Source organism: Macaca fascicularis, chromosome 1 (assembly GCF_037993035.2).
Source record: "Macaca fascicularis isolate 582-1 chromosome 1, T2T-MFA8v1.1".
NCBI lineage: Eukaryota > Metazoa > Chordata > Mammalia > Primates > Cercopithecidae > Macaca > Macaca fascicularis.
In genome coordinates, this window is record NC_088375.1 from 212,528,999 (window position 1) to 212,549,323 (window position 20,325).

General features: G+C 58.4%; 1 protein-coding gene across 4 annotated transcripts in view; it reads right to left on the minus strand.

The window, feature by feature from the left end:
• Positions 1-281: 281 nt before the first annotated feature.
• The window catches only part of EPHA8 (EPH receptor A8), a 39,254-nt gene continuing 19,210 nt past the window's right edge, over positions 282-20,325 (minus strand). For 3 of the 4 annotated variants that reach the window (XM_045378510.3, XM_074017540.1, XM_005544502.5), the window contains exons 4-17: positions 17,393-17,548; positions 14,815-15,150; positions 10,630-10,754; positions 10,394-10,556; positions 8,575-8,668; positions 7,763-7,830; positions 6,440-6,604; positions 6,075-6,260; positions 5,724-5,785; positions 4,896-5,105; positions 3,076-3,225; positions 2,798-2,988; positions 2,412-2,585; positions 282-2,248 (exon numbers count right to left, since the gene is read on the minus strand). In XM_045378510.3, coding sequence (XP_045234445.1) covers positions 2,134-2,248; positions 2,412-2,585; positions 2,798-2,988; positions 3,076-3,225; positions 4,896-5,105; positions 5,724-5,785; positions 6,075-6,260; positions 6,440-6,604; positions 7,763-7,830; positions 8,575-8,668; positions 10,394-10,556; positions 10,630-10,754; positions 14,815-15,150; positions 17,393-17,548 — 2,195 coding nt within the window. In that variant the 3' untranslated portion in view covers positions 282-2,133. The remainder of the gene's footprint in view (positions 2,249-2,411; positions 2,586-2,797; positions 2,989-3,075; positions 3,226-4,895; positions 5,106-5,723; positions 5,786-6,074; positions 6,261-6,439; positions 6,605-7,762; positions 7,831-8,574; positions 8,669-10,393; positions 10,557-10,629; positions 10,755-14,814; positions 15,151-17,392; positions 17,549-20,325) is intronic. The other variant, XM_065528140.2, reaches the window with a different exon arrangement.

A 20,325-nucleotide genomic window follows, 5' to 3' on the forward strand; every position in this document is an offset into this window, starting at 1 on the left:
GGGTGCTTCCTAGCTGAGCCTGGGATTTGGGGTGTCACAAATCTAGGTTCTGATTCATCCCCCGGTCTGTCCTTTGGCTTTAGGCAGGTTGGCTGAACCAGGACTTAGCTTCCCCGTATATACAATGCATGCACTAATCCTACCTCCCCCGACAGATGAGAAAACCAGAGGGGAGAAAAATGAATGGGATGCAAAAAGTAGGTGCTCAGTATGAGGTTGGCCCTTCCCCAACAGGAGATGTCAAGCTTGTAGAGATGGGGGAAAAATGGGGGACACAGGCAAAGATGAGGCAGAATTTATTCTCATTGTGGGTAATTTCAAGAGTCAGGATGGAGACCACATAGAGGCAGGTCCCTAGGACCCTGAGAGGGACCCCACGCTAGAGTCAGGGGCCACACTTTTGCAAGTGCCAGGCCCATGGTGCCTCCATGACTGTGAGGATCCAGAGCCCAGAAACCGGGTAAGAGTGGGGTGGGGGTGGGGAAGAAGACAGGATTCCCCCCGCCCCAGATCGTGTTCTGACCATGTTTCCGACTTCCATAGGAAGGAAGAACAGCTCGGCTATATAGTAATATAATATATAGAGGTGTAGAGAGCTGGCCGCGGCACCTGGATGGGGCTGAGACTCCCCGAATTATTGCAGGAGGGAGAGGGGGCTCAGTGCTGGTGTCCCCGCGGGATAGCTGTGTTGGCTATGGGGAGGGGGGGCAGGGCTGGGGAACTGGGCTCGCCCCTCCCTCTGGGGCTGGCAGGGGGCACGCAGTGGGGTTCCTGCTACCCTGTCTGCCAATGGCCTCCGGGTTGGGGCTTTATCACCCTGGGTGCTTTTTATGTGCTTTGAAGACCATTTTTGCATTGTCAGGAGTGAGGAAAAAATATTCTGACATGGTAGAAAAGAGATATTTACATACCCTGGTGGGCCGTAAGGGGGAGGTCAGTGTGAGGGGGCGGGGCTTCCAGGGCACCTCCACCCCCAGCGCCCATGTGGGATGGTGTATGGGGACAAGAGCCTTGGCCGGAGGCAGAAGCCCTGACTCTGCCACTTGGTTGCGGTGCAACCTGGGACGGGGCATCACCCCTCTCTCCAGGCCTCAGTCTCCCCATATGCTACAGAAAGGGCTGGGCTGGGGGCTGAGAAGCTAGGATCCTCTGGTCCCTGATCCTAGGCCTGGGGGACAAGGGGGAGGTGTCAGGGCTGGGCAGTGAAAGGTTAGCGAAGGGACTTTGAGTGAGGAGACCTGGGCCGTGGAGGGAAGGCATCAGAGGCTAGAGGGGGCTGCTGAGCCCCTGGCCCTGGCCGGGCAGCCAAGCCCAGCTGAGGGCGTCTCATGTGCTCTGCCATGATGCCTCCATGAAGGCGGCCAGTGGGACTGGCCAGGAACCCTGTTTTCCTGTTGAAGCAGCGGTGGGAGCTGGGTGGAGGCTGCAGGTGGCCTCCTCGGCTAGAGGGAGGACCCAGACCTGAGATACAGCCAGGGTGGGCTCACCCAGGCAGAGATGAGGGTGGGCCTGGTGCTGGTGCAGTTCAGAAGTGGCCCCTGGCTCCAGCCTCCAGGTGTGCGGGGATGTAGGGGTGTGCCTCTCCCCCGTCCCCGTGGGTGCTGGACCTGGTGGTGTCACACACTGAGTTCCCTGCTCACACATCTCCTCATTCATGACACGTCATCCACCATCACCCACATGTGCCTCCAGGCTTAACAGATACGCACATGCTCATAACATGCATACGTCCATGCTGAGACCCGAAGGGGTGGACACACATGATCACACATTGTTCACTCGGGATCCCCTGACCTTGTGAGATCACCCCCCACCACACACACACACGCACACAGAGGCAGGCGAGTGACGTCCCTGTTGGACTCTGTGGCGTGGAGGCCCCAGGCTCCGGAAAAGAGAAGGCACCTGCCCTGGGGGACGGGTGTCCTGGCCAGGGTGGTCACCAAAGGCCCCTTCCCAGGCACCTGACCCCTGATAACTCCAGGTCCTGTGGCGGAGCCTTCAGCCCCCCTAGCGCCCGAGAGGAGGGCAGAGGCCTGGGGCCGCCCTGCCTGCTGCCAGCCCCGCACATCCTCTGCCGCTGGCATGACCTGTGGAGTGTTTGGTGGCCACCTGGGCCTTGCCGGCTGTGCATCAGAGGTGCCGGCGGGGCCCCTGGGTGCTGGTCAGCTGGGCCCGCATGGTCTGAATGCTGCCCAGGATCTTCTTCTGGTGACCCATGAGGGTGATGCCCAGGGCACGCACGTCTCTGTGAAGGAAGGGTGCTGCTGGCCAGCTGGGCCTGGGAGGCTGGGAGCCGTGCATGCAGCCAGGGCCATGGATCTGGACCTGTAGCCTCCCCGGCGGCCCTGCCTCTGGGTCCCCGCCCCTGCCCCCACACGCATGGGCCCCCAGCCCCACCCATCACTCACTGGGCGTTCATGCGTAGCACCATGCCCAGAGAGGAGTAGCCGCCCGCAGCGAAGTGGTCTCGGTACCGGCCCATGCGGATGGAGTCCAGCCAGTCCCCCACGGTGAGGCCCCCGCCGCCACCGCTGCCCCCTCGGAGGTCAAAGCAGCTCCGGGCGAAGGCAGGGGGTGGGCACCTAAGGCACAGGGGCCCTTGGTAAGTGGCCAGGGGGTTCGGGAGGTTGGACCCCCGAGAAGAGGCAGGCTGAGGAAGGGGTCAGGAAGGGCAGGGGCCGGGGGCCCAGGCTGGGCCTGGTCCAGATGTCAGGGCCAAACTGTCCCAGGGACAGATCTGGGGCAATAATGGGAGGCAGCTGGGCCTCGAGGAGCTGGGGTGGGCACAAGGCACCTGCTGACAGTGGCGGTGGCCCTGAGACTCTCCGGGCTGCGGATCAGCGCGTCGAGGACACTGACAATCTGGGAGAAGCGAGGCCGCTGCGCCCGGTCCTTGTGCCAGCAGTCAAGCATGAGCTGGTGCAGGGCGCGGGGGCAGCCCATGGGTGCGGGCAGGCGGTACCCCTCCTCCACGGAGCTGATGACCTGCGGGGGATCAGCGCTGGGCTCAGCCGTCCCTCCTGGCACCCCAAGTCTTCACCGCCTGCGGCCCCGCCAGGGCCCGGTACTCACATCCCGGTTGGTCATGTTCCAGTAGGGCCGCTCCCCGTAGGCCAGCACCTCCCACATGACCACACCGAAGCTCCACACGTCGCTGGCCGAGGAGAAGGTGCGGAAGGCGATGGCCTCTGGGGCTGTCCAGCGGATGGGGATCTTCCCGCCCTGCGATGGACACACAAGAGTCGAGGGGCTGCCCAGGCCTGGCAAGGTGTCCCCCGAGCCCTCTGAGTCAGAGAGCTAAACACTGGGGTTCTGTTTCCCAGTCCAGAGGGACAACACAGCCCCCACCTTCCCAGAGCACCTGTCCTGAGGGAGGCCCCTCAAGAGCTGCTGTGAAGACGAAGGAAGGAAGGAGTGAGATGCCTGGCACGAGCAGGTGCTCAGCCAGTACCAGTCACAAACCAAGGGGGCTCAGGGGCCACAGCCTAGTCGTTTTCCAACTCTTCCTCTTCCTTCTCTTCCCCCACTTCCTTCTCCTTTCTCCTTCCTTCCTCCCTCCCTTCTTCCTTCCTCCCTTCTTTTCCTCCTCCCTTCCTTCTTTTCCTCCTCCCTTCCTTCCTCTCTTCCTTCCTCCCTTCTTTTCCTCCTCCCTTCCTTCTTTTCCTCCTCCCTTCCTTCCTTTCCTCCTCCCTTCCTTCCTTTCCTCCTCCCTTCCTTCCTTCCCTCCTTCCTTCCTCCCTCCTTCTGTCCTTCCTTCCCTCCTTTCTTCTTTCCCTCCCGCCTTCCTCCCTCCCTTCCCTCCTTCTTTCCTTCCTTCCTGCCTCCCTCCTTCTCTCCTTCCTCCCTCCTTGCTTCCTTCTCTCCTTCCCTCATTCCGTCCTCCTTCTCTCCTTCCTTCCTTCCTCCCTGTCTCCCCCACTTCCTTCCTTCCTCCCCCACTCCCTCCCTCCTTCTTTCCCTTCCCTCCTTCCTTTCCTCCATCCCTCCTTCTCTCCTTCATTTCCTTCCTTCCTCCCTCCCTCCCTCTCTCCCTCCCTTCCTTCCTCCCCCACTCCCTTTGTCATTCCCTCCCTCCCTTCCTTTCGCTCCCCTTTCCCCTCCCCTCCTCTCCACACTCCCCTCCCCTTCCCTTCCTTTCCTCCTTTCTTCCTTTCCACCTTCCTTCCTTCCCTCCTTTGCCTCCTCCTTCCTCCCTCTCTCCTTTCTTTCCCTCCTTCCCTCCCTCCTTTCCTCCTCCTTCCCTTCTTCCTTCCTCCTTCTCCCTCCTTTCTTTCCTCCCCTACTCCCTCCCTTCTTCTCTCCCTTTGCTCCCTCCTTCCTTGCTCCCTCCCTCTCTCCACTCCCTCCTTCCTTCCTTCCTTCTTTCTTTTGTTGTCACAGGATCCTTCTCCATGGGAAACCTTACTCAGAGGCTGTGGGACAGAGGCTAAGGGAGGGCTCCTGTTGGGGCAGGGTGGAAACTGACCCCTGTGCACTCAGCTCCTGCCTTTAAGGCCACCCCTAAAGCACCTCTAGAGAGGTCCAAATCCCCATGGAACACGTTTGAAAACAGCTGGGTTTTAGGCAAACTTTAGAGACAGATGTGGAGTCTGGGTACAATTCGGGGAGATTCCAATCCTCCTCAAGTCTCCTGGTGAGTGAGCGACCATGGGGACCAGCCCTGGGGTCTCCCCTGGCCACCTGGTGACAGAGGAAAGGCAGGCAAGGCTGTTCCCATTTCCCAGATGAAGGCACTGGCGTGAAGAGGAGAAACAGGATGTGCCCCAGGTTGAGGGCCACCCCGAAACTGCCAACTTCATTCAACTACTTGCAGCAGAATTGTCGGGCCCTGGGTGCCACCGGCGCCACCTCCCCACTCCCCAGTCTAGCCAGAAGGAGTGTGGGCGACGCACCGTGGTGGTGTAGGCAGCATCCGGGTCGTCCTCTAGCACCCGTGAGAGTCCGAAGTCAGACACCTTGCAGACCAGGTTGCTGTCAACCAGGACGTTGCGGGCGGCCAGGTCTCGGTGGACGTAGCCCAGGTCTGAGAGGTAGCGCATGCCGGCACCCACTCCTCTGAGCATGCCCACCAGCTGCATGATGGTGAATTGCCCATCGTGGGTCTGCAGGGGGACACGGCTTGGGCTTCAGGAAGGCCCAGTGAGGCGCCTGGTCCGTGAACAGGAACCCCGCCCATCTGTAGGATGCTCTAGATGGCGCTTTGCAATTTACCAATTGCTCCATGCTTCTGAAGCACCTTGCAGTTAAGGGTTATTCTCCTGGTCTCATTTGCCCTCACAGCAACCCTGCGAGGTAGGTGGGGCAGCAATGACAGCTTACCCATTTTGTGGAACGAGAGATGGAGGCCCAGAGAGGTTAAGCTCTGTGCCTAAGAGCACCCAGCAAAGAAACTGCAGGGCAGGAGCTGGGAATCCTGCCGTCTCCACCACAGCCAGCATGTCCCCCAGCTGGGTGGGGCCTGGATTCCTACAGAGGCACCTCCCTCAGCCTGCGTGAGGGGCAGCAGGACCCCGTGGAGCAGAGGGACTTTCATGCAATGGGGGCCGAAAGGCAGTTTGACTGGCTGACCTCGAAGACCTCCTCCCTATACCTGCCTCCCACTCCCCGGCCTGTGGTGTCCAAGCCAGGGAGGAGGCTTAGAGGGCTTTGCACTAGCTCCCAAAACCCAGACTGGGCCTCCCTCCCCAAGCCCATGCAAGAGGCAGACGTGGGACACGCACCCTCAGGAAGGCGTCCAGAGAGCCGTTCTCCATGTACTCCGTCACGATCATTGCCAGGCGGCCTGGGGCGGGCAGTGGGGAGAGGGTGGCTCTTGGTTGGGGCTCAGGGCTGCTGATCAGAGACCCCAGGAGCATACTGCCCTCCCAGGACCTGTGCCAGCACTGGAAGCCCCAGGGTGCCTTGGATTTCCACTGGGGTCCCAGGCTCTGGGCACCCCGAGTCATTTGGGGACCTGAACCGAGAGGACAGGGTCAGGTGGGGCAGAGCAGGATGGATAAGGGGATGGACCCAGAGGCCTGTCCAGGCAGGAGGGGCACTGCAGGGGGAGGTTGTCCTTGCCTGGCACCTACCGCGGGTGACGACACCCTCGAGGCGGATAATGTTGGGGTGGTCGAATTGCCCCATGATGGACGCCTCACTCAGGAAGTCCCGCCGCTGTCTCTCCGTGTAGCCGGCTTTGAGGGCCTTGATGGCCACGGGCACATCCCGCTGCCCTGGCACCTGCAGCCTCCCATAGCAGACTTCCCCGGACTCTCCTGCAGGCCCCGAGAGGGGCAGGTGGGGAGGGGGGGCAGTGGGACCCTCAGACTCCCCCAGGCTCCCAGGCCCTTGTGCCCCCTGGGCCTGCCAGACCCTTGGGTCACACGCTTCCTCTGCCCTGGGTACCCCCACCTTGCCCCGTGCTGTCCCTGCCCTCACAACCCCAGAGACTCACCAGAGCCGATGATTTTCTCGATGTGGATCCTAGAGGCCTCGATCTCCCGGGTGAAACTGCGGCCGGCCCGGCCCGGCTCCTCGTAGGTGTGGGGTTCCGCGTAGAACTGGGGCTCTGGGAGCTTTCCCGGGGGGTGATGCAGGGGTAGGAAGACAGGTGGGGGTGCTGAGGGGCGGGAGGAGGCCCTTCAGTAGGTCCCAGGAGGGATTTTTCCCTCCCAGCAGTCCCTGGGCCTGGGATGGGTCTGGGTGGAGTAAGGGGTGTCTCTGGGAATCTCTGGATGTGCTAGAAAACAACACGCACCCCATAAGTACTTCCCACGTGAAAGCGGGGTGTCTGGAGTCGCTCCGGGGTTTCTACGGGGCTGTGGAGTCTCCAGAGGGTTCTGGGCATGTCTGTCATTTTCTGGGGTCACTTTTACAGTCCTTGAGATCTTTCTCAATTGTTCTGGAGTAGGGATGTAGCAAAAGTAAGTTTTTGCCACAAGGGTCAACTTTGATTCATTGAAAATAGTTTCTGGCCAGGCGCGTTGGTTCACTCACCAAGTGCTGGCCTGTAATCCCAGCACTTTGGGAGGCTGAGGCAGGTGGATCACTTGAGGTCAGGAGTTCAAGACCAGCCTGGCCAACATGGTGAAACCTCGTCTCTACTAAAAATACAAAAATTAGCAGTGAGTGTTGGTGCACGCTTGTAATCCCAGCTACTTGGGAGGCTGAGGCAGGAGAATCGCTTGAACTCTGGAGGCAGAGGTTGCAGTGAGCTGAGATTGAGCCACTGCACTCCAGCCTGGGTGACAGAGTGAGACTCCATCTCAGAATAAATAAATAAATACATACATACATAAATATATAAATAAATATAAAAAGTAGTTAAGGAGGAGTCTGAGGCTGCACCCAGGCCTGGTGGGAACTGGCACCATGCTTGATGCTAATGTCTACCATGGGCACAGGAGTGGGGCATGGAGGGAGGCGTCCCCAGATTCGCCTTATTGTCTGGGATCTCTACAGGATCCTGAAAATCTCTCCGTAGTAGGGGTTCATTGTCAAAGAGTATATGAACTCCCACTCTGAAATCATATACAAATGTGTGCCCTTCCCTGGGGAGAGGATCTCTAGCATCCTGAATGTGGTCTGAGAGTCCAAGAGGCATGAACGGCGCTGCCCTCTGGGACACCAGGTCTCTGTGACATCCTGGAGTCTGTCTCTCAGGCTCTGGTCTTTCCATTGGGCACCTTCCTCCTTCCCATCTGTGCCACCCCCAGTCCAGCACTGGGTCTCCCTGTGGCCTTCCCTCTACCCCAGACCTCTGGGCCCCTGCACTCACCCTGTCCATTCTGATAGTGCATCTTCTCCTCGTCCGAGTCCTGGAAGGCCTTGCTGTAGCCACAGTGCCTGCAGAGGAGGGCACCGCCCTGCCTGAGGCCAGGCCATCCCTAGCCCAGGACCTGACCCCAACCAGGGGACGAGTCATGGCTTCTCTCTTCATGCCCTTCCCCTGACAGGTCAGCTCCTGCTCCTTACAAAGTCTGCAGGGGAAACTAAACTATGACAGCCGTGACGGTCACAAGCACTGTGCGATCCTCAAAATGCCCTCGAGTCCACCTGACCCTCTTGGCAAAGTCTACGACGCTGTCAGCCCAATGTTATATGAAACCACCGTTGGTGGGGCATTGGAAGATGAGGCTTCTGTGGCCAACGACACTGGGTGACCTTGGCCAGCCCCTTCCCTTCCCTGGGTCACCATTTCTCCATCAATTAGATGATCCTCATTGTCTGGGACCCCAAGCCCACACACTATCCTGTCTCTACCTCCCTCCAAAATGGAGTGGAGAGGACAAAGTAACTGAGAGTACAGGCTTGAGTTTGACAGACCTAGGCTCGTGTCCTAGCTCTGGCATTTATCAACTGTGTGATTCTGGCAAGAAGCCTAGCCTCTCTGATCCCCAATTTACTCATCTGCAAAGTGAGGTCAGAATCTCTACATCACTGGCATGTCATTAGGTTAAATGAGGTGATGTATTTGTAAGTGAGCCAGCCCCAGGCACACGGGGACCACCGGCTCGGTGGGGCTGCGGGCAGGCAGGAGGTACAGCGCTTGAGAGGAGGGGCTGGGTGTGGCTGGGCCAGACCACCCACCTCTTCTTGCAGATAAGCAGGAGCAGAAGCACCACCAGGCCCGTGATGAGAGTCAGGCAGATCCAGACAATGGTCCTGGTGTCATAGCGGGGCCCTGCAGGGGAAAGCCAGGGTTGGGGGACCAGGCTCTCAGCCTTGGCCTTGGGCCTAGGGGTCTGGCAGTCCTCTGAGCCTGCCTGGCTGGGACCCTGGGGCCAGTGGGGAGCCTCCTTAGCCAGGAGCCAGCCCAGAGTCAGGGCGCAGGCCAGCTCCTCCTCTGCTCCCACCCCACCCTCTCCTAAGCTTCCTCTTCAAGCTCCCGAGACCTGGATGCCCCGGCTTCCTAATGCTGGTGCCGCTGCTTCTTGGGGCTGTGGGACCGGGGAAGACTCGTGTGTCCTCTGAGCCAATAAACGCCTGTCCTTCCTGTTATCCTGACAGTGACAACACGGAGTGTGCTGAGAGCTGTACCTTCAAGCCTCAGTAAACCCTCCCCACATCCCTTCCAGGGAGACCCCAGCATTATCTTCAGTTTTCAGATGGAAAGCTGAGGCGCAGAGAACTCAAGGAAATGACTCGAGGCCACACAGTACATAGGATGGAGGGCTCAGGATTCCCATCTGGGTGGTCTCGAGGGGGTGCCAGGCCTACGAGCACCGGAGGCACTCAGACGCCCAGCGAGTGCCAGGTGGGCGGTTGCTATCTCTGTCCTAGCTCCAGCACGCGGTGGGTGCACATACAGGAGACCCTGACTCAGGCTGGAGATTGGGGCAGGAGAGTGAAAGGTACAGCGTCGAAGCCAGAGGGTCCCAAATGTGACAGTGTCTGGGGATCACCAAGGGCTTGTTAAAACCCAGATGGCTAGGCTCCACCCACAGGGTTTCTGAAGGGCTGGGGTGAGGACTGGGAATTCGCATTTTTAGTAAGTCCCCAGGTGAGACCAATGCTGCTGGTCCCAGACCCTGATACTGAGACCCAGATCTCAGTACCAGCCATTGTGTGTGGGGGGCTGTCACCATCTCTGCCGCCTTAGGCGAGCAACTGTCCTTCTCTGAGCCTTGGTTTTTCATCTGCGAAAATGCCGACAGAGGCCGGGTGCAGTGGCTCATGCCTGTAATCCCAGCACTTTGGGAGGCCAAGGCGGGTGGATCACCTGAGGTCAGGAGTTCAACACCAGCCTGGTCAACATGGTGAAACCCCATTTCTATTAAATACACAAAAAATTAGGCTGGCAGCGGTGGCTCATGCCTGTAATCCCAGCACTTTGGGAGGCTGAGGTGGGTGGATCACAAGGTCAGGCGTTCGAGACCAGCATGGCCAAGATGGTGAAACCCCGTCTCTACTAAAAATACAAAAATTAGCTGGGCATGGTGGGACAGCGCCTGTAGTCCCAGCTACTCAGGAGGCAGAGGCAGGAGAATTGCTTGAACCTGGGAGGTGGCGGTTGCAGTGAGTCGAGATCACACCACTGCACTCTAGCCTGGGCGACAGAGCAAGACTCCGTCTAAAAAAAAAAAAAGTAGTCGGGTGTGTTGGCTTAAACCTGTAATTCCAGCTACTGTGGAGGCTGAGGCAGAAGAATCCCTTGAACCCTACTCAGGAGGCGGAGGCTGCAATAAGCTGAGATTGCGCCACTGCACTCCAGCCTGGGTGGCAGAGTGAAACTGTCTCAATTAAACAAAAAAACTCCGACAACACCACTTGGTAGGGCAAGGAGAGCAGAAACCCTGCATTGGCACCAGCTCAGCCCGCACTAGCTCTCTTCTCGGCCACCCCTCTACCCCACGGTCCTGGCGCCTGAGCTGCTCCACGCCCACACCCGCCCCCTCCCTGCACTCACGGGGTTTCCCAGTCTCCACCTCCATGGCCTGGCTGAAGCGGCCACAGCCTGCTGAGGTGCGGGCTCGGACCTGGAACACATAGCGCGTGCCTGGCTTGAGGCCGGAGACGGTGGCTCTGGTGGTGACGGCCTTGAGGGTGGAGTAGCTCTGCATCTCCTTGTCCTGCCACGGGACGGTGGTCAGTGGGCCCTGCCCGGATGGCCCAGCCCCGCCCGCTCAGTCCTGCCCGTGGTACCTTCTCGTAGTACTTGATCTCATACTCCAGGATGATGCCGTTGGGCTGCTCAGGCTCCTGCCACAGTAGCGAGACGCTGGTCTGCCCTGCCCGCTCTTGCCGGATCACCACCACCTGGGACGGGGCTGGGGCGGCCAATCCCATCAGATGGGCAGATGGGAGACAAGGGGTGGCCTCTCTCCCACCCCTTCCCAGGCTCCACCCGGGGATCCTGGTTCCAGCCCTGCTCAGCTTCCTGACGGTCCTGCCCCAGCCCCAGGACAGCCAGCACCCTCCAGTTCTCCCAACAAATCACTGGTGGCCACTTGGGGTCAGTGCCCTGGGGTTGGTGTGGCCTGGCATGGTCTGGGATGCTAGGGTTGGCTTGGCCAAGGAGCGGGTTGAGTCTCGCTCTCCAGCCCAGGGCCTGGCATGGGCCAGCTGCTTGGGAGTGCTTGAGAAAGGACGAAAGGTCAGGCAAAAGAAGTGTAGCATGGAGGAACGGGCCCCTTACTGCCTGGGTTTGGAGGGCGTAGCTGGGACAACTCTGGACGCGGAGGGAAGGGGGTGAGCTGAGCCCCAGCTATTCACACTTGGTTGCCCATCCATCCCTCCCTCCTTGATGGAGTCACCCATGCCTTTCTTCATGCATCCCTCCCTCCTGGCTCAGGTGCGGTCAGCCCTGTGGGGAGCCTGCTAGGAGGCGTCAGACACAGCCACAGCCACAGCCAGAGGGAACTGCGCTGTCCTTCCTGCCCCTCCAGCCCTCAGGCCTCCTCCTCCCCTCTGCTCACTCCGAGTTCTGACTCTCTACCCTACGTGACTAAGTCTTCCCTCATGTCTGGGCATCCCCAGCATAACTCGGAGCTCCCTGAGGGCAGGCACTGCACAGAGTAGGTGCCCAATAAATGCTGCTGATGATTCTGGCATGAGAAATTAAGCAGCAGCTCCAGAGTTGCACTGGAAGGGTGTGGTCCAGGGGAAAGCCCACCAGCCCAGGAGCCAGGCGTGGGTTCGGGACTCGGCTCCCTCTTGCTGGCTGGGACCCTGGGTGAGTCACTTGCTGTCTGTGGATGCCAGGTCCCCTTCTATAAAGTGAAGCTAATGAGCACCACCTGCCAGGAGGAGGGGAGGATTTGATGAGGCCACTGTTTGCAAGGGACACACAGGGTGTGTCTCTTAAAGCAGGAGGTGCTGTGGGATGGGGGTGGACAGAGTGAGACCAGGGCCCAGAGCGGGAGTGCTCCAGGGAGAAGCTGGTTGTAGAGAAGTGGCAATGGTGAGACAGGAGGGGCAGGTGGTCTTTGAGCACAGTCCTCCCCAATTGCTTAGAGCTGTCACTTGATCCTTTAGAACTCCTTAGTGCCTATCACATGCTGGGCATGGGGCTAGGAGCCCGGAGCACTGCGGTGCCTAAGACAGCCCTTGAGGAGCTTCTGTCCCAGGAAAGGAGACAGGGCGTCCAATAAACAGGAGAATGGGGGTTCTTTTGGTGCTGGAAAGGTAGGAAGGGGTGCTGTGATGGAGAAGATGTCTGCAGGGCCCGGAAGGGCACTGGGCCATTTCAGCTGCGATGGTCGGGGGAGCTTCCAGGGCAGAGGAGCCAAGCATGGGAATGTCAGGGGAAGAGCGAGTCATTCCGAAGGAGAAGCCAGGCCATGGCCCAGCAGCAGGGAAAGACCCAGCGTGTTCAACGAGGGGCACCGGAGGCCATCGTGGCCAGAAGAGAGTGAGCCAGGGAATGAGGTGCTCTGGAGAGGCAGGCGGGGGTGAAGCCATGTGGGTCCACAGGCCATGAGAATGTCTGAATTGCATGTGCACTCAGCCTGGGCTGTGAAGGGCTTTGAGGACAGCTTGATCTCACGTATTTTCATTTACAAAATTTGGGGGGCTGGGCATGGTGGCTCATGCCTGTAATCCCAGCACTGTGGGAGGCTGAGGCAGGAGGATCACTTGAGCCCAGGAGTTTCACATCAGCCTGGGAAATAGAGGGAGACCCCATCTCTACAAAAAATAAAAAAATAAATAAAAAAAAATCACTGGGCATGGTGCTGTGTGCCTTTGGTCAGCTACTTGGGAGGCTGAGATGGGAGGATCACTTGGGCTCCGGAGACCAAGACTGCAGTGAGCTGTGATTGTGCCACTGCACTCCAGCATGGGCGACAGATTGAGACATTGTCTCAAAAAAAGAAAGTTTTTTGCAGAGATGGGGTCTTGCCATGTTGCCCAGGTTGGTCTCAAACTCCTAGCCTCAAGCGATCCTCCTGCCTTGGCCTCCCAAAATGCTGGTATTACAGGCGTGAGCCACCACGCCCAGCCCTCACTTCTATTTTTAAAGCTCACTCAGAAGTGGTGTGGAGAATGTCTTGTTGGGGTGAGGCAAGAGGGGTCTCCTGTGGTGGTCCAGGCATGGACTCGGGGGGGTGGAAGTCAGTTGGTCATTTTGAAGGGAGGCCCCTGGGGCTTTCAGGCGGATGGATGTGACATGCATGAGAGTCAAGGATGACAGCTTGGGTTTGGGGGTGCCACGTCCTAGGGCGGGGCAGGTGCAGGTGGGGCAGGGTTGTGTTTCACACAACCGAATGGAGACGGGAGAGGGCAGCTGGGTCCCAGGGGAGAGGTCTGCGCTGGTGACTGCGAGTTGGGGTTGTTAGTACGAAGATGGAATTCAAAGTCATGGGCCCTGAAACAGCCACCCAGAAAAGATGGATCTGGGCACACAGGAAAGAGAGGAGGGCCCAGGACATTCCCAGGGACCTGTGGCCTTTAGAGGCCATTTAGAGGAGGTGGGGTTACAAAAATGAGAGGGACAGGCCACACAGGTCGATGGAAAATGGGGGTGGGCTGGGACACAGGAGCAAGAGAAAAGTGTTCCCAGGAAGAGGAAATGAAAGGGGGAGGGGCGCCCATGGATGGGGCCATGTGGCACTGCTGACTTCTGTGGAGAGGTGAGGAAAGATGCAGAGAAGGCCCACAGGGGAGAGGAAGCAGATACGCCAGGTGCGGACAGAGAGGGTCTTAGGGGAAGCGAAACGGTCTGGTGGCTGGAAGGGAAGGCAGGTTCAAGGCAGGGTCCAGTTTCCTCTTTAATGTTGGGGCTTCCTGGAGGCTGCCGGAATGCTGTGGGCTTCTCTTGCTCTCCCCTCCATTGGGACCAGCCTGCCAGGGGCCTCAGGTGCCTAGAGACAGGTGGGCAAGGGCTGGGCTCTACCATGGGGCACACAGGTCGCTTTCTCTGTGTTGCCAGCACCTGGCACCGTGCTTGGCATTTAGTGGGTGCTCCAGGAGGGCTGTAGAATGAGGGAATCTTCTGAAGGGGTGAGGCCCTGGCGCCAGGGAACAGCATTCCCTGGATTCAGAGTTGGGGGGACCTGCTTCACTTGGGAGTGACACAGACCTGGGTTTGAGCCCTGCCTCTGCCACTTCCTATGTCAGGTGGCCCTGGGTGGCTCTCCAGACCTCATTTTCTTCCTCTGTGACATGGTAGGCATAGTGTCTGTGGGGCCAGGGCTGTGTGGTTTTGGGAGGAGATGGTGGGTGGGGGCCTCAGGGTCCTGGGCACAGGTGAGGGTGGCTGGTAATAGGAAGCTGCCCTGGGCGGGCTGTTGGGCCAGCCTGTCACTTAACAGGCAGGATCCTCCAGAGTTTGGGAAGAAAGAGGTTCTGGGGTGAATTCTGCCCACCAGCTGGCCAGAAACTGATGGATAAATGACTGTGGTCCAAGCCAGTGAAGCCAAGTCTATCCCAGGGGCAGCTGTAGCAGCTGTTCTGGAAAATGATCATCAGAGTGATTTTATTTTTTAATGACATTTATTGAGCATTTACCACGGGCCAGGTGCTGGGCTAAGCAATTTCATTCCTCTCATTTAAGCCTCCTGAGAGGACCTCGGGCAGGTACTATTATTCCCATTGCACCAGGGAGGAAACAGAGGCGCAGAGAGGGAAAATTCTGGAACCTAGGCTTTCGACAGCCACACTAGCCTGCCCTCTGAGCTTTTGGGATTTCTGTTACTGATAGAACATGTTCCACTTTTCTAAAGGCAATGAAGAGCCTCCAGCTCTGGGCCCTGGTGAGAAGGGCAGGGCCAGAGAGGCACTTGCCTGAAGGCCCACAGCACGTCCCGGCAGAGCTTTGATCCCTGGATGGGCCTGGGGCAGGGGAAGCTGGGGGACCGGGAAGCTACGGGCCGGAGCTTCTCCGCCTACCTGCCTGGTTCGTGGTGATGTTGACCACGGCGGCCCGGCGGGGCTCGGGGCTCAGGTCGGACACGCCATTGACGGCCTCGATCCAGAAGGAGTAGTTCATGTGGGCCAGCAGGTTGGCCACCAGCAGGCTGGCCTGCACCAGGCTTGTCTGCTGGGGCACAAAGCGGGTGCCGCTCCCACACGCCTCGCAGCGGCTCAGGGCCCAGGGGCAGCGGCGGCACACGGCGTTGTAGGTGACGTCACTGCGGCCACCTGGGTCCAGGGGAGGGGCCCACTCCAGAGTCACCGATGTCCCATTCACACTGGAGATGAGGTTCACTGGTGCCGAGGGCGGCCCTGAGGGCAGAGGATGACAGGTGGGGCAGTGGTTATTTATTTGGGCCGTCCTGTCTTCCTATCGTCAGACCTGGGACTCCCCAAGGGAAGGGCTCCCCACCATATTTAGGGCTCCTTAAGGATAGGGTCACATCTACTCCATCCTCTGGAGCCTCCCCAACGGCAGAGTTTGTGTCTCTGCCATCAGACTGGGACCACAATGTCAGAGTCTGGGCACAGAACCCTGGGACCCCATACACCCCGCCCATCAGGACCACGGTGATCCCAGGGTCTGGGTGTCCCAGTGCTTGCCCAGAGCGGGAGAGAGAACGCACAGTCCCGGGGGCGCCCAGAGCAGCCACCCCGTGTGTAAGTGACCCAGGCATTTGCAGCCACATTCATTCCTTGACCCTTCTGAGCTGGATCTGATATAAAATGCCACTGAGCACGCAGTGCAGGATTAAGTGGAGGTCCCCAGAAGCCCACTGTATATCCCCATGGCTGTGTGTACCAAGCAACCCCTCCCCAACCCCGGGCATGGGAGCCTCTGTCTGGGCAGCACAAAGACTCTGGAGAGGGAGGGGTGGCCCCTTGGTTGAGCAGACCAGGACGTGGGGCTGGGGCATGAGGGGCTGGGGTGGGGGTTTGAGCGAGGAGAGCATGGGGGTCTGTGGGGGCCCCTGGCCTCAGAATTCTAGTTTTCAGAATCCCAGGCAGAGAATCTTAGATCTTCAGAAAACAGAATTGTAAGATCTTGGAATCAGAATCTTACAATCTGAAGAGAAGAGAATTTTAACATCTGAAGGGTATAGAATACTAAAAGATCAGCCTTTATAGTCTTAAGCTTTCCAGAACCTAAAGGCACTGAACCATGGGTGTGGAAAGAAACCAGAGTCCAGCCAGCTCCACGCAAGTGTCCATGACCTGGGGCCAGACTCGCCTTGCCTGAGGAGCCCACGCTGTCACCCTGTCACCTGGCCACCTTTTCTGCCCCAACAGGTCCCACATGGGGAAAATGCACAGATCTGGGCAGGGCAGTGGAGGGAGGGTGGGTGTGTGTGTCTGTGTATATGTGCACAAGCATGTAGGCATGAATGCACCTGGGCCCTCGCCTGCCATGTGCAGGGAGTCTGGGGCTGGGTGGTGATGGATGTATGGGAGGGGGAGATGGGCGTCGGTGCTTGGGTAGATTCAGAGCAAAATCAGAACAGTCTGAAGCGCCTCTTGCCCTACCACAAGAGCCCAGGGTTGGCAACTGGGCTGGGCTGAGCAGGCTGTGGTCCCTCCCCAGGCCTGGAATGGGAGTATGAGTGGCCCGTCAGGACAGATGAGAGGAGAGAACCCAGGTACTGCATCAGCAGAAGGTAGGACAGTCACGCGGCCCTGCAGGCATGGGCACAGAATCCCTCCCATACCTTCAGGTCCGCAGGGCTGGTGCACATGCAGCCACACCCTCTCCAGGCACAGGCACCCTTACAGAGCCAGGTGTGCACATGCGCACACACACGTGCTGAGCTCACAAGACACCCTCGTTCAAGCTTTACAAGGGCTTCTGAGTCCCTTTCAGGTACCCAGATGTACATACACCTACACACACACACACACACACACACACACACACACACACACCCCTCCTCCTAAGAATCCTTAATATATGTGAGGAATCCTTTATATATGTGAGCTCAACTACACACCACACATTTACACGCAGGCATCCAAACACGATACAGGCGTCATCTGTAAGAGCAGCTGCCCAGACACATGCAGCCACACAATCCTTGCAGGGGGCCCAGGGCACACACAGAATCAGACATGCAAACTCCATGTGTGCACACAGACGCACACACACTATACACACTTAAGGCAGCTCTCAGCATTCAGTAGTTCCAACAAGTTCATCAAAGATGGTGGTGATGGAGGGGTTGCTGCTCTAACCCTCACCCTCTCCGCACAGGCCAGCACCCTGGCTTGCCCACCTGGCCCCCAGGACATCGGCATCGCCGCTAGATCAAAAGATGACAAAAACTGCTCAGTGTGGTGAAGGAAGCGAGGCCAGCTCCATTCTGCCCTCCAGTGTAGGTGACACGTGGCAGAGGAGGGAGCCCAGAGAGGTGTAGGCCACCATGGAGGAGTCAGAGTCACCCCCCGACCCCAGTCTGACCTCTAGCCCAAGAGAACCACCTGCCCCTGCCCACCAGCAGAGAACCAGTGGCCCGGCCCAGTCTTGGGCTCAAGGGTGCTGGCATCTGGGAGTGGTACTCACGGGTGCAGGCTGAGGACGGTGGGTCCAGGGCTGCGCGGTAGTAGCTGAGGTCACAGTGGCAGGCTTGGGCGGCTGGAGCTGCGGAGTGGCTGTGGGGAGGGCAGCGGGCACACAGCTGGTCCCCAGGGGCTGACTTGTAGAAGCCCAGCTCACAGGCTGTGGAGGAGAAGGTGGCTGCACGTGAGCCAGCAGGGCCACCCTGGCAGGCCTTGGGGACAGCTCGCACTGGGGCCCGCAGCTTCCTGGCGGTCCCCCAGAGGGACGGAGGTGCAGACCTTCAGCACTGCCCAGTGCCGCCCTCATTTGCAGGTGGCAGAACTGAAGTGCAGACGGGGCCTGTGTCTTCCACAGCCAGTCAGGGCAGAGCTGAAGTGAAGACCCTGACATGGGAGTCCCAGCCTCCAAGTCAGCCCCACCCCGAGCGTCTCCAAATTCTCCCACCCTCCTCTGATCCCTCCCCCAGGCCTTGTCTCCAGCTTTAGGGGTGGAGATGCTGTCCTTCTGTCCTTTATGGGACACTGGTCCTTAGGTGGGACACCAGCCTAGGGGCCAGGGCCATGGGGCTGAGGATCAAATGCCCTGGGAGTGACTTGGGTGGGATGAGGAAGCCGGCCGGGGATGGGGGTGCTGGGAATGCGACTAGAAAGGCGAGGACACGTGGTAAGACCCATCGCTCCCAAACACGGGCAGACACGGAGCCACCTCTGTAAAAATACAGATTCCTGGCCCCACCACAGACAGCTGAGTTAGAAGAGCCAGGGCCAGTACCTGGGGATCTGTTTTACAAGCTCCCCGTGGGAGGGTGACTATCCAAGAAGTGCAGGCTCCTCCCCTCCCGGGCCCACGCTGTCACTGTCACTGTCACTGTGGCTGGGACTGACCCTCTCTCCAGCCTCTGCCACACCCTACCTCATCTCTCACCCACAGCAGCCTTCAGACTCAGCCTCCAGCCCTGCCTCCACCCCACAGCTGCCTGCATGATCATGCTTTCAGTCAACCACTGTTCATGAGCGCGACTCTGGACCAGGCCTGTTTGGGCTCCGGGGGCTGTGAACCAGAGCCACTGGCTCTCAGCTGTGATCACTGCTAGGAGGGAGGGAGAGAAGAGGGGGCTAAGGAGAAGGAAGGGTAAATGGTGGGAGGAGCTACTTCCCAGAGGAGGAGATGATAGTTGAGTTGTGGCCTAAAGAATAAGAACAAGTCCACTGTGTAGGGAGGGGGATACCCTCGGTTGAGAGAGACTCCAAAATGCACATCTCAGACAGTCACTGCCTATTTCGCACCTCACAGGCTCCCCAGGGCTAACACAATGAAACCTGGTGTTCAAATCCCTCCCTGCCCGGCCAAAACCCACTTGCAGCCTCCTTTAGTGCTACCCCTCACCCCCATCCTTAGGCCAAACTAAAGCACTGGCTGATCCCCACACCCAGCTGACTGATTCCTGCCTCAGGCCCTTTGCACATGCTGTGTCCTCTTCCTGCGATGCCTTTTCTCCTTTGTCCACCTACTGAGCTCCTCTTTTAAGATTAATTTTGACTGTCCCTTCTGGAACTCTAGACACACACACACACACACACGCACACACACACAGAGAGAGAGAAAGGACCATTCCCCGCCCTGCTCCTGCAGCCCCTGCTTGGCCTCACCACCTGCAACACTATGGCTGTACTCGCTTGTCTGGGTCTGACTCTCTTTCTAGACTGAGAGGCCCTCGTGGGCAGATCCTTGCAAACAGAGTAGGACTCCCTTATTCATCTCAATGTCCCAGAACCTGGTCCAGTGCTAGCCCTGGGCAGATGCTATTAAACTCCAGGCAGGAGTTTTCAAATTGAGTGGATCCCACCACTACCTGCTCTGGGCAGAAACCCTAGAGGTTCAGGGAGACCAAATGCCACCCAGCCAGGCAGCTCCCGGGTGCGTCCATGGAGCTGAAGTCCTTTGCAACAGGGACCACCAGGAAGTTCACTGCGGTTCTCTCTCCGCTAGATCCTGTTCTGGAAAACTTAGTGCCTGAGAGAAGCTTCATTTACAAAGACATCACGCCACTGCAGAGCATTTCTTCTCTGGATGTTGATCGTATCTCTTTATTATAAAAGCTAAAACCAGGTTCATTTGTACAATTCTACAAACTTGAGAGAAAACCTGGAGTCAGGAGAAATGGCAATGCCCTGAAGTTGCTTCACACTCTAAAAGGCTGCAGAGCCAGAAAGGGCTTGTAAGTTGCAGGGTGCGGGAAAATACCTCCCAGTGTTGTGACATCTTTCCCTCCCCTCCAAAGGACCCCCAGAGGGCTCCGGCCTGCCTGAGGGCTGAGCTCAACGCTGGGACCTGGGAGTCCCGGGGAGTCTTGATTGACACACTGTGATCTCGCCTCCTCTTCCTAGAAGCCCCCCGGGAGGCTCAGTCCTGGGGCACAGCCTGGGGCGCAGGCTCCTTCTGAGCCCCGGGGGCCACTGGGGGTGGCATCATCAGAAGAGGGCTTTGCATTTTGTCAGCAAATATTTGTTGAACCTGTTGTTGAGCTGAATAACAGTAATCCTCACTGCAATGATCCAGTCCACAATGATTAACACCTCGGAGACCGTTTGCTTCTTCCCTCCCTCATTTATTCCTTTCTCCAAATTTACTGAGCTTCTACTATGGACCCAAGAGAAGTAAGAGCTGGGCCTGCTCTTAGGGAGCTTCCAGGGCATTGGGAGACGGACAAACAAAGCCTCATGGCATGATGCGGGGCCTGAGGGAAGCCAGAACCACAGCTGGTCCTGCAAGTCTCTGACCCTTTCCAGGGCCCACCTGGTCCTTGTCAGGCCTGAGCAGAAACTTGGGAGCAGTGCCTGGGTTCCTGTCCTTGCCTAACCCCCTTTATCTGAGCTCGGTGCCATTGGGCAAGTTGCTGGAAGTCAGTTTCCTCGTCTGTAAGGTGGAGATCATAA